This window comes from Anabrus simplex, chromosome 7 (genome assembly GCF_040414725.1).
Source record: "Anabrus simplex isolate iqAnaSimp1 chromosome 7, ASM4041472v1, whole genome shotgun sequence".
Lineage (NCBI taxonomy): Eukaryota > Metazoa > Arthropoda > Insecta > Orthoptera > Tettigoniidae > Anabrus > Anabrus simplex.
Genome location: NC_090271.1, coordinates 166,796,232 through 166,810,351, shown reverse-complemented (window position 1 = coordinate 166,810,351; position 14,120 = coordinate 166,796,232). Strand labels below are relative to the sequence as shown.

The 14,120-nt window shown below is 36.3% G+C and overlaps 2 protein-coding genes across 2 annotated transcripts in view; one reads left to right on the top strand and one right to left on the bottom strand.

The window, feature by feature from the left end:
* Cdc23 (cell division cycle protein 23) overlaps positions 1-1,520 on the bottom strand; it is a 291,636-nt gene extending 290,116 nt beyond the window's left edge. The window contains exon 1 of the mRNA XM_067151429.2: positions 1,347-1,520. Coding sequence (XP_067007530.2) covers positions 1,347-1,450 — 104 coding nt within the window. The 5' untranslated portion in view covers positions 1,451-1,520. The remainder of the gene's footprint in view (positions 1-1,346) is intronic.
* A 345-nt stretch (positions 1,521-1,865) lies between these two features.
* Positions 1,866-14,120, top strand: part of LOC136877002 (secretion-regulating guanine nucleotide exchange factor) — a 52,803-nt gene continuing 40,548 nt past the window's right edge. Inside the window, exons 1-2 of the mRNA XM_067150787.2 lie at positions 1,866-2,083; positions 2,350-2,718. Of these exons, the coding sequence (XP_067006888.2) occupies positions 2,066-2,083; positions 2,350-2,718 (387 nt within the window). The 5' untranslated portion in view covers positions 1,866-2,065. The remainder of the gene's footprint in view (positions 2,084-2,349; positions 2,719-14,120) is intronic.

Here is a 14,120-nt window from a genome sequence, read left to right as displayed (position 1 = left end):
TTACTAGCCATGGTCATGGCTTTGTTATGTCATGTTATCCACGCTATGAACCACTCTTTTACACACCTGTTATTAACGTTTTACCCTATCAAGATACTAGGTTGTCAATCTCCCTTCAAATTATCCGCCATTAGTATAAATCTCAACCTCCCAATGCGTCACCCATGACGTCACACAAACGCACGGCTGACAACTGCGGAGGCCATGCCAGCGCACCCTACACTTTTACAAAAAAATAGTTTTGTTCCGAAACTTTCAGTTTCAGATCTATACGACACACTCTACCAGGAATAAATCCCTTAATTAAGCAATGGCTGATTAGATAGAAAGTCAGTGAAATTTGGTTTGTCGGTACTCAACATATTCAAATCAAATATAGTGCAATGACAACCACCACACGCCAAGACTGTATCTATCTCCACACTTTTCTTATTTTCACCAAACGTGGTAAATCTGTGGCCATACACAATGCGAGCTCTATCAGAGACAACATGAAAATGGCCTTGTTCACAGATGGCCAACATCAACAACAAAAAAATGTATGCATTTTCCAGCTTAAAGCCCTTGTTTTTAATTTCTTTAAATAAAAATACTTTTGGGGCAGGTTGGTGGGTCCCTGGCAAGCATCAAGGAGGGATCCCTCATTTCTACTATTTTAGGTATTGTAAAACATTTTTCTACGACTGCAAACATGCAGGATGAATACCACAGCTTCAACAAGATCATTACAGTAATATGAATTGGCACCCACTACCCAAGAGTTCAGTATCAGTAAAGATGTCCATCAATTTTGCTTTGATTAAGTTTCAAGCAAGTTTAAAGCTTTGGCTGACCCGATATTGTGATTAGCCATAAATTTTATACGGAACCTGAATAATAGGGACGAAGTTTTCACTTCAAAAACTCCACATACATGGACAGGGATTCCAACCACAACAGTCTCTGTGCGAAGCCAGCGACGATATAAATCTGATTTGTATGTAAGATGGCTAGATGTCATGAGCCAAAGATTATGCAGTTGCAGAACAGTCACATAACCAACAAGCCTGATTGTTAATGACAGTACAAGTTACTTTAGTCTTGTCTACAGAAGAAATTTTGTAAAAACCTATTTTCAAAGGTTTGAAATTTAGGAGTATAGTACAATTTTCATATATATTTTCTTGCTGATTCTTGGAAGTAATGCAACCTAGAAAAAGGCACAGAATATATCTAAGCACGATGCACCCGAGAATATGTTAAACCTTATCATACATTCATTATCGACCGGTAAGTTCGTCTTAAAATATTGGCGTTCAAAAAATTAATTCGTAATATGCAAATGATAGTTATAGTAAGAAACTTACCACTTTGTACTATTCATCAATCCTCTCTGAGAACATTCCCGAATAGCTATATGCAATTCAACTTTGATTTTTTTCAGATCGAAGCTGAACGAATCCCCAGACATCTTGCGGATGGATAATACAAGATGAACCGCAATAATTCCTAAATTCAAAATGCAATCAACAAATACACTCAACTATGACATTAATTCATTCCAAATCTTCCTCCTTGTTTCCAAACATATCAAGGAATAACAAATCCATAGAAGTTTTACTCAATCTGAATGCGCTAATTTCTTAGAATCCATTTTCCCTAATGGCGCATTCTCAATAATTGTTTATTTCCCTTGTATTCCAAACTTACCTTCCCTTCATTTTAGAAAATTATGATAATTACACTTTATTGAATTGTGGCAAATTTTAATTTTATATATATATATGAATATCATATACTCTACACGTTTTATAAATAGTCCTTGATTTATTCGATTTAATTTTATGGAAATTCCGTGATTGTTATGTATAGAAACACGTGGGGAACAACAATAACAACGAAATGTCAACATAGGGCAACTTAACCTAATAACGTAACGTTAACTTAAGATTCTTTGTATCTTGAATCGTCAATCCCTTATTATAACTCGATGAACTGTTATGCTTATAAGCCTTACCTGCGTTGAAGGCAGTATTTCCGATAAAAGAATAGCATCTTCGTTCCGAAAGTTATTTAATTGATCCATATGAAACTTTTATCGTGGGTGAGTGATCGAGCTATGTTTACCTGTTCATATAATGGAGATAAATGTACCGAGAGAAAGTGCTCAGTTAGTGAATGGGTTAAAGAATGAATGAATGAATGAATGAATTAACTGATCTAAGTAGGCACAGATGTAACTTGTATAATTATCTCATTGTGCTTTTCGGTTTCTTACGGCCATTGGCTGCATTAAATCATTGCTTTTATATGCACCTGTCATGTAATCTCTATACAACTATATTGTAATCTGAATCTTCTCTTATCTAGGGAGCGAACTCATATAGCCAACTTGGCCATGGTCTAAAATCTGAGCAATGTGTTGTACCATTGGAAGTAGAAAGTGGGGATACTTCCTTAAAGCCTTCGTTCATTGTGACAATCACTGGTGGTGGAGGGCACAGTTTGGTCCTTGATAGATATGGACAAGTTTTTGGTTGTGGCTGGAATGCAAGAGGGCAACTGGGATCTTCTGTCAATTTAGATATTTTAACATTTAAACAGTTGGAGTTCCTGAAAGATTATGATGTTCAACAAATATTTTGTGGATGGGAGTCGAGTCTGGCAATAACCCATTCCAGAGAAGTATTTGCTTGGGGTTCCAATGCATATTGTGAGATAGGTACAAATAAAAACAAGGTGAGTTTATTCATGATTCAGTCTAACCTAGAATGTAAAAAATGTTTTGACTGCTGTTTAATTCAGTATAGCCTTTATGGGTCTTTTAGTCCATGTATCTACTGTTTTTATCTTGATCTCTATCCAGAATGTTGCTGTAATTTGTTGTGTGTCATTTTATTCAGTCAGTTTTGAATTTGCTGTACTATTCTTGGCAGTTTATTTACCACTGGATGGTGTGTTGGTGCATTATGCATGTTGTGAATCAAAAATGTTTTATGATACCTGAATTAGTAGACAGGAGAGGTCCTTCCTTTATGTTTGCCAGGGATCCCACTATTACAGATGTATACATCTCACTGTCAAGTTTGAAAAACAGGAAAGGATCTGGACCAGATGGGATTTTTAGTTAACAACTAAAGGCATCAAGCATTATAAACCTCTTGAACCTGTGCCTGCGAATAGGAGACATTCCAACCGCATGGAAAACATCCACAATTAAGTTATTGAGATAAATCGCATGACCCGAATTCGTACTGGGGGATTGTCCTCAAGAACAAACTGTTGAAGCTCCTCACAAAATTGATGACAAAAAGACTTGCTACAGAAATTGATAACAAAGTACCTGAAGAACAATCCGGCTTCAGAAAAGAAAGAAGTATGACGCAAGCAATACAAAATCTACTGGACAACATCGGAAATGCTTTTGACTGCCCCAAGGGAAGTTTCATGCAGTATTTATAGACTTTTCAAATGCCTTTGACCGACTTCACAGAAGTATCATTTCCTCAAAACTAGAGTTGTTGGTGGAGGACAATCAAGTACTCTTTGTCCTGGTACTGAGCATGCTGAGGAACAACAGAATCATAATGGGTGGTGTGAATAAAAATGAGTCTAAACGAGCGAGCGTGTCCTCTCTGAGTGCCTGAGTGTCTCCCTGCCGATTAGCTTCCACCCAGCATTTGCAGTGAGTAAAAATGTAGAGCGGAAGTACAGCGTAAACTCAAGTGTCTGGAGCAGCCACTCAGTGTCACCGATCAAGGTCGCACACATGCCATGTATATAACACCTTAGACTGTGATAACACTTCGATGACTTCCGGATAGTTCAGTGCTTAACATGGCAGACAACAGTGTGGAATTCCAGTCCGCTTTTATCTCCATTTTAAAGGAACATAGGCTACAATTATGTTGTTTTTTTTGTTTGTTTGTTGTTGTTGCTATTGGCTTTATGTCACATCGACACAGATAGGTCTTATGGCAACGATGGAACAGGAAAGGGCTAGGACTGGGAAAGAAGCGGCCGTGGCCTTAATTAAGGTACAGCCCCGGCATTTCCCTGGTGTGAGAATGGGAAACCACGGAAAACCATCTTTAGGGCTGCCGACAGTAGGGTTCAAACCCACTATCTCCCGAATACTGGACACTGGCCGCACTTAAGCGACTGCAGCCATCAAGCTCAGTCAATTATGTTTTCAAAGTCACAGTTACCAGATAAGAAGCACAAGAAAACAAGTGCAATAAATGCAGTTCAGTGTGAACTATACATTTCTGTCCAAAAACTATCTGACTCATTGGCTGAATGGTCAGCATTGAGCCCTTCAGTTCAGAGGGTCCCGGCTGGATCGGGAATTTTAATCGCCTCTGATTAATTCTTCTGGCCCGGGGACTGGGTGTTTGTGTTTGTCCCAACACTTTCCTCTTCTTATTCACACAACACACTACGCAATCAACCACCACAGAAACACGCAATAGTGATTACATCCCTCCATCTAAGGTTGGTGTCAAGATGGGCATCCGGCCGTAAAACAGGGCCAAGTCCACATATGTGTGACACAGTTTGCATCCGCGACCCTACAGAGGTGGGTAAAGTTGTAGAAGAAGGAGAATAATTTCTGTCCAACAGCTGTTGGTAAAAATTACAAAACATGAAAACAAGACTGAAATATAAAGCGTACGGGTAACAAATGCATATCATTAAAATAATGGGAGAGGTGGCTGATGAATCTGATGCGGGGGGGAGAATAACCCTACCATGGGCCCCCTGAAAGGTAGGAAACCATAGCCTGAATATTACGACATTAATAAACTGAGGAAAATGATATAACATAAATAACAAAAATTCATTATGATAAAAATAATATATATTAACAATTGAATGTAGTTTTTAAGGAGCCAGATCTGCAGGACCAGACGAGTTGGCCGTGCGGTTAAGGGCGTGCAGCTGTGAGCTTGCATCCGGAAGATAGTGGGTTTGATCCCCACTGTCGCCAGCCCTGAAGGTGGTTCTCTGTGGTTTCCCATTTGCACAGTAGGCAAATGCTGGGGGGTTGTACCTCAATTAAGGCCACGGCCACTCCCTTCCTACTCGTACGCCATTCCTATCCCATCATCGCCATAAGACCTATCTGTGTTGGCACGACGTAAAGCAAGTTGTAAGATCTTTGGAAGTTGTCATCCCTTCGACTTCCAACAGAGGCGTCATAACTCTGCAAACATCGGAGTTCCTCCAAATTCGGGAGTCATAGACAGAGACAGGCCGCGATACATCTACACTGGTTGAATTCTTCCTTTTCAATGCAAGTGGCCTGTACATTAATATCTGAATGTAGTCTTTCCCATGAACATATGGCTTTTGAATTTGTACACGAGTACAGTCTACAGTTCCGACAGCATAAGGGAAGCTAAAACGTTCTTGCCACGTAGCCCATGCTTCCTGCATCTAAGTAACATTTTTTGGAATTTTATCTAATAATCTGCTCTCATTCCTGTTCATGTCAAAACCTGCAAAAATGTTTTTGACACAGTGCTCCGAGATGTCTTCATCTCCACTCTGAATCCCAGGGTCATCAACACAATGCAAGAAGATTTACATGTTTTTTTTACATTTGTTAGTGCACCACCTCTTGTTTCTTTGGAGTTCACAAGAAATGCTCCGCAAACCATTCAGCATGTTTCTTGAAAATCCACAACCTTTTTCCAGTCATCTGACTGGGTCACGAATGGAACTAATGAAGCCCCCATCTAGCGGCGAGGATAGGAATTTTGCCGGCTGCCAAAGCCTGTCGCACTCCTTTGGCGTAATGATTAGTGACTGACAGATGAAATGAAATGATATTGGAGAGCGTTGCTGGAATGAAAGATGACAGCAAAACCTGGAGTACCCGGAGAAAAACCTGTCCCGCCTCCGCTTTGTCCTGCACAAATCTCACATGGAGTGACCGAGATTTGAACCACCGAACCCTAAGGTGAAAGGCCGGCGCGCTGCCACCTGAGCCATGGAGGCTCTTCAGCGTGCTCCTTACTGGACCTTTTTATAACTCTCTGTAATCAAGTTGAGATGATTCTCTCTGAAGTTAATATAATTTTCTTTCCTGATTAACCACCACCATAATCTCTGCCATGCCACTGAACTTGACACTATCATTTGGAGTCACCTACTGAATTAGCTCAAGGAAACATGAGCAGGCGCTTAACGAAAAGAGCGCCTGCTTTATCTTTATTCACCAGAAATGGAGCGCCCACCGCTGCTCGAGCAACTGAAGTGTGTGCTCAAGGTCAGTGGTCTGATGTGAGTGACTGCTACCGACAGGCGGTTTTTATTCACCTCATTGCGATTGCCTGCTCTAAATTTGCGAGTAAAGAGTGGGTGCTCATTTTTATTCACACCACCCAATGTATCAGTCTCAAAATAAATCATGCAGACCAATGATGTACTACTGGGTGATCTACTCAGTCTTTTGCTGTTGTAGTCACTTTATGACATAGCTTGAGTAATAAGAGAAGAAGCAAAAGAGGTAAAGATGTATGCTGATGACATGGTTATCGGTTCTCATAACATCAAAGATCTACAAGCGGCAGTAGATGCATTGGAGAATCAGGAAGGGTGGAAGAATATCCCCTCATGAGAAAGTGATCTTTAGGCAAGTGCCTTTACATACTGTCAGTGATTTCAAATACCTTGGTTTGACCCTTCAGACGACAATAAAATTATTGGACCCCACATAAGACTGAGCGCAGCAGCAGGAACAAGGGCAAACTTCAACAGCAAATCCATAAGCAGACTATCCCTGAAAACTGCAATTACATTATTCGAGGAAACAATAATCCCTATTCTTACCCATCGGATAGAGATTATCTGGAAAATATTATGTAAGAGCAACCTGATTTAAATGGAAAAAGTTAAGGCGCATTTTTTAAAAGCAAGCCTTGCGTGTCGAGATACACACACTCAAGACTAGTGTATGAACTTGCAGGGGAGCCATTCGTAATTGAAGATCTAAGAATCATATTTCCCCTTCCTTCTATGGAGAACTGGAAGAAGCTATCTGAAGAAAGAAAAATGAAAAGAACGCAGATCTGGCCTGAATTTTACACGACAGAAACCATGAAGAATAAGGCATGGACAGATGCAAACCAAGACCTACTACATTTTATCAGTTCCTTGGCAGTGCATGGTTATCATCAGCAAGTCAAAACTTTTCCACAAACCCGAATCCAACTGTGTCTTTGAACTATGTGATCGACTTTGTGGCCGCTACCACATTGTCAAGTGTACACAACAAGAGAAACCCGTACCGGTACTAGCGTTTTGCTCTAATTTACAGCATTTGAACTTTTTTTTAATTTTTTTCTTTTTTAAATGTTTCCTTGTGTTTGTAGTTCTTCTATTCTACTTGGTAATTTCTTGTAGACTTTGATGCCCATATAATAAAGACATTTCCCTAGTAAAATCTGTGGGATAAGGATTTTAGTATAATACAGACTTTTTTGCTTGCTTGTTGTTTAAAGGGGCCTAACATCTAGATCAATCAATCACTACTGATCTGCATTTAGGGCAATCGCCCAGGTGCCAGATTCCCTATCTGTTGTTTTCCTAGCCTTTTCTTAAATGATTGCAAAGAAATTGGAAATTTATTGAACATCTCCCTTGGTAAGTTATTCCAATCCCATCTCTCCACTGACAGCTCGGAACATACCACTTAAACTGTATATAGGATAATATTTTTTGTTTATTTCCACCTATTCAATACATTACAAGATGTTGGCATTTACTTTAAAACATTATTCAGATGAGACATGTTTCGCCTCCTACTGTGAGGCATCCTCAGTCATTATCAAAAACCTTATTATTTTACCAGGCATATGGTTAAAGATATTCAAAAATGTGTTTGATGATTATAAGAGAGGTAAGATTTACGTCTGTTATAAACATGTTCATGGAGTAACTAAAAATCTAATATATTGATAAAAACATATGTAGTTCTTTGTTGAATAGGACTTGTTTGATTGTACTATAGTAAAAGAAGGTGGCTTGAAGCCGTAGTCATTAATAGATGTCTAATACATAGTGGAAGGCATATGAAATCAGTTCAATGAGAATATATAATACAATCAATTGATACATAAAAACTGGTAGATTCATAAGCAGTACATTTAAAAATGAAGGCGTCATGTGACTATAAATGACAGTTGATGGCTTAAAGCCGTGGTCAAAGTTTGAAGTATAGGTCAAATAACTGCTAATATATGGTAAAAAGATATAAGTCAAAATATAAAGCTTAGTATAAAAAAATATATGAAGGAAAAACATTCCAATTGCTTGACAAAAGTTACTTGACGTTGGCATGCATTTATCCGTGATATTTATTGGTCAACAGTTCGTAGGTTATATTTATTCGGCAAGATTGCGTTGACAAGACGTTCACCAGATGTTTATAGTTGGCCCAATTTGTATTAAGTCATCAAGAAAGTTGCAGAGATGATGATGGGTGGAAATTCTCAACGTTGGTATGGTTTTTTTGACGTGAAGGTTAAAGAGATGTTGTGTTCTTCTTCGATGACAATATATTTTATAAAACGTTGATTTTAATAATGTATACTATTGAAGAGTATTATAGAAGTTTGATGAGGCTGTTGAATTATTGTTGTTATAGATTGGTTCTGAAATGAAGAAAAAACTGTAGTTAATTTTGACGAGAATGAAAGAAAACATGGGAAGGTTTTGTTTAAGTGTTGTTAGTGAGAAAATGTTGGTGCTTACCTATGGCGTTGTAGGCCCGTTTGACAAGCTGTGTGAGGCGCTATTAGGATACTAATGGTCACTAACGGTTTTTACTCCTTGTGTTGTACGTATGTCGTCTGGCCAGAGGGGGCGGAGTTGTAGGCTTGTGATTCGTGAACGGGGGGAGTTGTGAATAGTAGGGGAAGCGGAGGGGCGTGTATCATTTATTGGTTTATGAATGGCGCGTGGAGGGGAATTAAGTAAGATGGGAGGGGGGTATGATGTATTTGTTGATATTGTTTTGAAAATATTAAAAAACTTTTTGTCCTGAAGGTTTACATTATTGAATAATGTTACTATTTGTTCATATAAAGGGCTTCTATTGTCTATTGGATCATTTAAATTCTTATTAGCATTGAATTTTTGGTCCAAAAATATGTATAAATTTTCGAATTCGGTCATAAGTCTACCTTTTTTTATTGTTTTTAAAATTTGAAGGTCCTGTTCAATTGTGGTAAAGTTGTGCCCCGTTTCTTTCATGTGATTGCTCATTGCTGAGTGTTTATTATGTTTCTGAGCATTTAAATGTTCTGTGTACCTAGTTATGAAGCTTCTTCCTGTTTGTCCGATGTATGAGCTGAGGCACTCATTACATTTTAATCTATAGATACCGGAGCCTGAGTATTTATTATTTTCTGAATTTATTGTATTATGGTTGAAGAACATTTTTTGGTTTGAATTTTAGGTTTTGAAAGCTATTTTGATCTCTTGATTTTTTAAGGTGTTGGTTACTTAGTGTATGATTGGGTTGGTGTATGTAAAGGTTGCGAACTTTGATTTTTCATTTTTTATTGGGGAGAGGTTTGCGGATAGTTTCAATTTAACTTTATTAATTTGTTTGTCTATGATAGAGGGATTATATCCATTAAAAGTGGCTATTTCTTTTATTGTATTTATTTCTTTTTTAGAATTGGTCGCTGAGAGGGGAATTTTTAGAGCTCTGTACACCATACTATAAAATGAGGACTGTTTGTGTGATTGTGGATGAAGGGAACTTTGTTTAATAGTTAAAGGTGTGAATGAGGGTTTTCTGTAAATTTGGAAATCAAACTTATTGGAAGTTCTTGTTATTGTGATGTCAAGAAAATTAATTGATTTGTGGTTCTCGTCCTCTTTAGTGAATTTAATATTGTTATCCAGATGATTTAAATAAGTTAATATGTTTTCACTATTGTTGAGATTTTTGTCAATTATTACTAGCGTGTCATCAACATAACGTAGCCAGAGATTTAATCCATTGATGTTATTTATTATGATAGAGGGATTATATCCATATAAAATATATTGTCATCGAAGAGGAACACAACATCTCTCCAACCTTCACGTCAAAAAAACCATACCAACGTCGAGAATTTCCACCCATCATCATCTCTGCAACTTTCTTGATGATTTAATACAAATTAGGCCAACTATAAACATCTGGTGAACTTCTTGTCAACGCAATCTTGCAGAATAAATATAACCTGCGAACTGTTGACCAATAAATATCACGGACAAATGCATGCCAACGTCAAGTAACTTTTGTCAAGCAATTGGAATGTTTTTCCTTCATATATTTTTTTATACTAAGCTTTATATTTTGACTTATATCTTTTTACCATATATTAGCAGTTATTTGACCTATACTTCAAACTTTGACCACGGCTTTAAGCCATCAACTGTCATTTATAGTCACATGACGCCTTCATTTTTAAATGTACTGCTTATGAATCTACCCGTTTTTATGTATCAATTGATTGTATTATATATTCTCATTGAACTGATTTCATATGCCTTCCACTATGTATTAGACATCTATTAATGACTACGGCTTTAAGACGTCCTAATCAACAAAGAACTACATATGTGTTTATCATTTTATTAGATCTTTAGTTATTTCATTGAACATTTTATATGTACTACCTATGAATCCACTAGTTTTTAGTATCATTTGAATGTAATATATATTCTCATAGAACTGATATTTTATGCCTTCCACTATGTATTAGACATCTATTAATGACTACGGCTTCAAGCCACCTTCTTTTACTATAGTACAATCAAACAAGTCCTATTCAACAAAGAACTACATATGTTTTTATCAATATATTAGATTTTTAGTTACTCCATGAACATGTTTATAACAGACGTAAATCTTACCTCTCTTATAATCATCAAACACATTTTTGAATATCTTTAACCATATGCCTGGTAAAATAATAAGGTTTTTGATAATGACTGAGGATGCCTCACAGTAGGAGGCGAAACATGTCTCATCTGAATAATGTTTTAAAGTAAATGCCAACATCTTGTAATGTATTGAATAGATGGAAATAAACAAAAAATATTATCCTATATACAGTTTATGAAACTTTCAATACGGACGAAAAATGATTTTCATCACTTGTAATAATAAAGCCAACCAGGCTAATAAAAACAAGTATCTAAACCTTAAAACAAAAATTAGCAAGATCTCAAAAGATATTCAATTCCTAAAAGAATGTGTAATATCCAATCTAGTGCCGAAATTTCTAAAATCGACTCAAAGGAAAAACATTCCAAAACATAAATCTAACGATATTCAAAACAAAATCAACAACCTTTGGCTCAAAAATGAGATAAAACTATTGTATAGAAAGAAATCCTTATTAAATACACAACTTTATCGCGAACATTTGATTATCGTGCAATCGTTATCACCGCTAGAATGGATTTCTTATCAACAACACATTACATATAAAATACAGAGTGCATTGAACAAAAAACAAGAAACACTAAATCGTAAATTGACACACTTAAAAGAAGAAAAAGCAAAATCAACAAACCGGAACAGTAATATAAAAATATCCCCCTCTCCATGGAACAATATTCCAACTACAATTAATCTATCTGACGTCACCTTCACAGATAAAGAAACACGTTTATTCAACCAAGGCTTAAAACATAATTGGCCCAACCCACATAAAGCAGAAGATATAATCACTACAATAGCCGAAGCTGAAACAAACATAAATAAACAAATTCCAACAGACAAACAAAACGACATAAGATACAAAATTAAAAAGAAATTATCTGCCCTTGTAAAAGAAAGTTTTAACAAAAATAACTCGTCCTCACTAAAACAGATCCAAGAATTAAGAAAAAAAGTGGACACTAATAACATAATAATAACTAAAGCCGACAAAGGCAATACTGTAGTCTTAATGAAAAAACAAGATTACATTCATAAAACAGAGGAGTTCTTCTCTAATGAGACCTACACAATAATCTCAAAGGATCCCACTACAAAAACTCAACGTAATCTAAAAACACTTTTAAAAAACTCTTCATTTTTATTTAATGAACATGAATACCAAAGTCTCATTAATATGAACCCCAAACTACCCACCGTCAGATCACTACCGAAGGTACATAAAAAGGACGTTCCCATTCGACCAATCATAAACAGCCAAAATAGCCCGACATATAAAACCTCACAATTCCTCCAGAAATTTCTCAAAAAACATTTCAAATTCCATAACAAACACCCCAAAAATTCAATAGAACTATGTGAAACTCTCAAAAAATTTAACTTAAAACCTAATCACACAATGTGCTCTTTCGACGTCATTAACATGTATTCAAACATTCCCGCTAAAAAAACTATAGAAATAATTTAAAAAATCTTTCCAAACATAGCAATTTAAGCAAAATAGAAATAGAAGAATTCTTAAAAGTACTAAACTTCGTCTTACAAAACAACTTTTTCACTTTCAACAATAAAATATACAAACAGGAAGGCCTAGCCATGGGAGACCCTTTATCCGGAATACTTGCTGAAATTTATATGGAAAACCTCGAAAACAGCAAAATAATAAATAACATCAATGGATTAAATCTCTGGCTACGTTATGTTGATGACACGCTAGTAATAATTGACAAAAATCTCAACAATAGTGAAAACATATTAACTTATTTAAATAATCTGGATAACAATATTAAATTCACTAAAGAGGTCGAGAACCACAAATCAGTTAATTTTCTTGACATCACAATAACAAGAACTTCCAATAAGTTTGATTTCCAAATTTACAGAAAACCCTCATTCACACCTTTAACTATTAAACAAAGTTCCCTTCGTCCACAATCACACAAACAGTCCTCATTTTATAGTATGGTGTACAGAGCTCTAAAAATTCCCCTCTCAGCGACCAATTTTAAAAAAGAAATAAATACAATAAAAGAAATAGCCACTTTTAATGGATATAATCCCTCTATCATAGACAAACTAATTAATAAAGTCAAATTGAAACTATCCACAAACCTCTCCCCAATAAAAAATGAAAAATCAAAGTTCGCAACCTTTACATACACCAACCCAATCATACACTAAGTAACCAACACCTTAAAAAATCAAGAGATCAAAATAGCTTTCAAAACCCAAAATTCAAACCAAAAAATGTTCTTCAACCATAATACAATAAATTCAGAAAATAATAAATACTCAGGCTCCGGTATCTATAGATTAAAATGTAATGAGTGCCTCAGCTCATACATCGGACAAACAGGAAGAAGCTTCATAACTAGGTACACAGAACATTTCAATGCTCAGAAGCATAATAAACACTCAGCAATGATTAATCACATGAAAGAAACGGGGCACAACTTTACCACAATTGAACATGACCTTCAAATTTTAAAAACAATAAAAAAAAGGTAGACTTATGACCGAATTCGAAAATTTATACATATTTTTGGACCAAAAATTCAATGCTAATAAGAATTTAAATGATCCAATAGACAATAGAAGCCCTTTATATGACCAAATAGTAACATTATTCAATAATGTAAACCTTCAGGACAAATTTTAATATTTTCAAAACAGTATCAACAAATACATCATACCCCCCTCCCCCTCCCATCTTACTTAATTCCCCTCCACGCGCCATTCATAAACCAATAAATGATACACGCCCCTCCGCTTCCCCTACTATTCACAACTCCCCCCCCCGTTCACGAATCACAAGCCTACAACTCCGCCCCCTCCTACCCATCCCCCTCTGGCCAGACGACATAGGTACAACACAAGGAGTAAAAACCGTTAGTGACCATTAGTATCCTAATAGCGCCTCACACAGCTTGTCAAACGGGCCTACAACGCCATAGGTAAGCACCAACATTTTCTCACTAACAACACTTAAACAAAACCTTCCCATGTTTTCTTTCATTCTCGTCAAAATTAACTACAGTTTTTTCTTCATTTCAGAACCAATCTATAACAACAATAATTCAACAGCCTCATCAAACTTCCATAATACTCTTCAATAGTATACATTATTAAAATCAACGTTTTATAAAATATATTGTCATCGAAGAAGAACACAACATCTCTCCAACCTTCA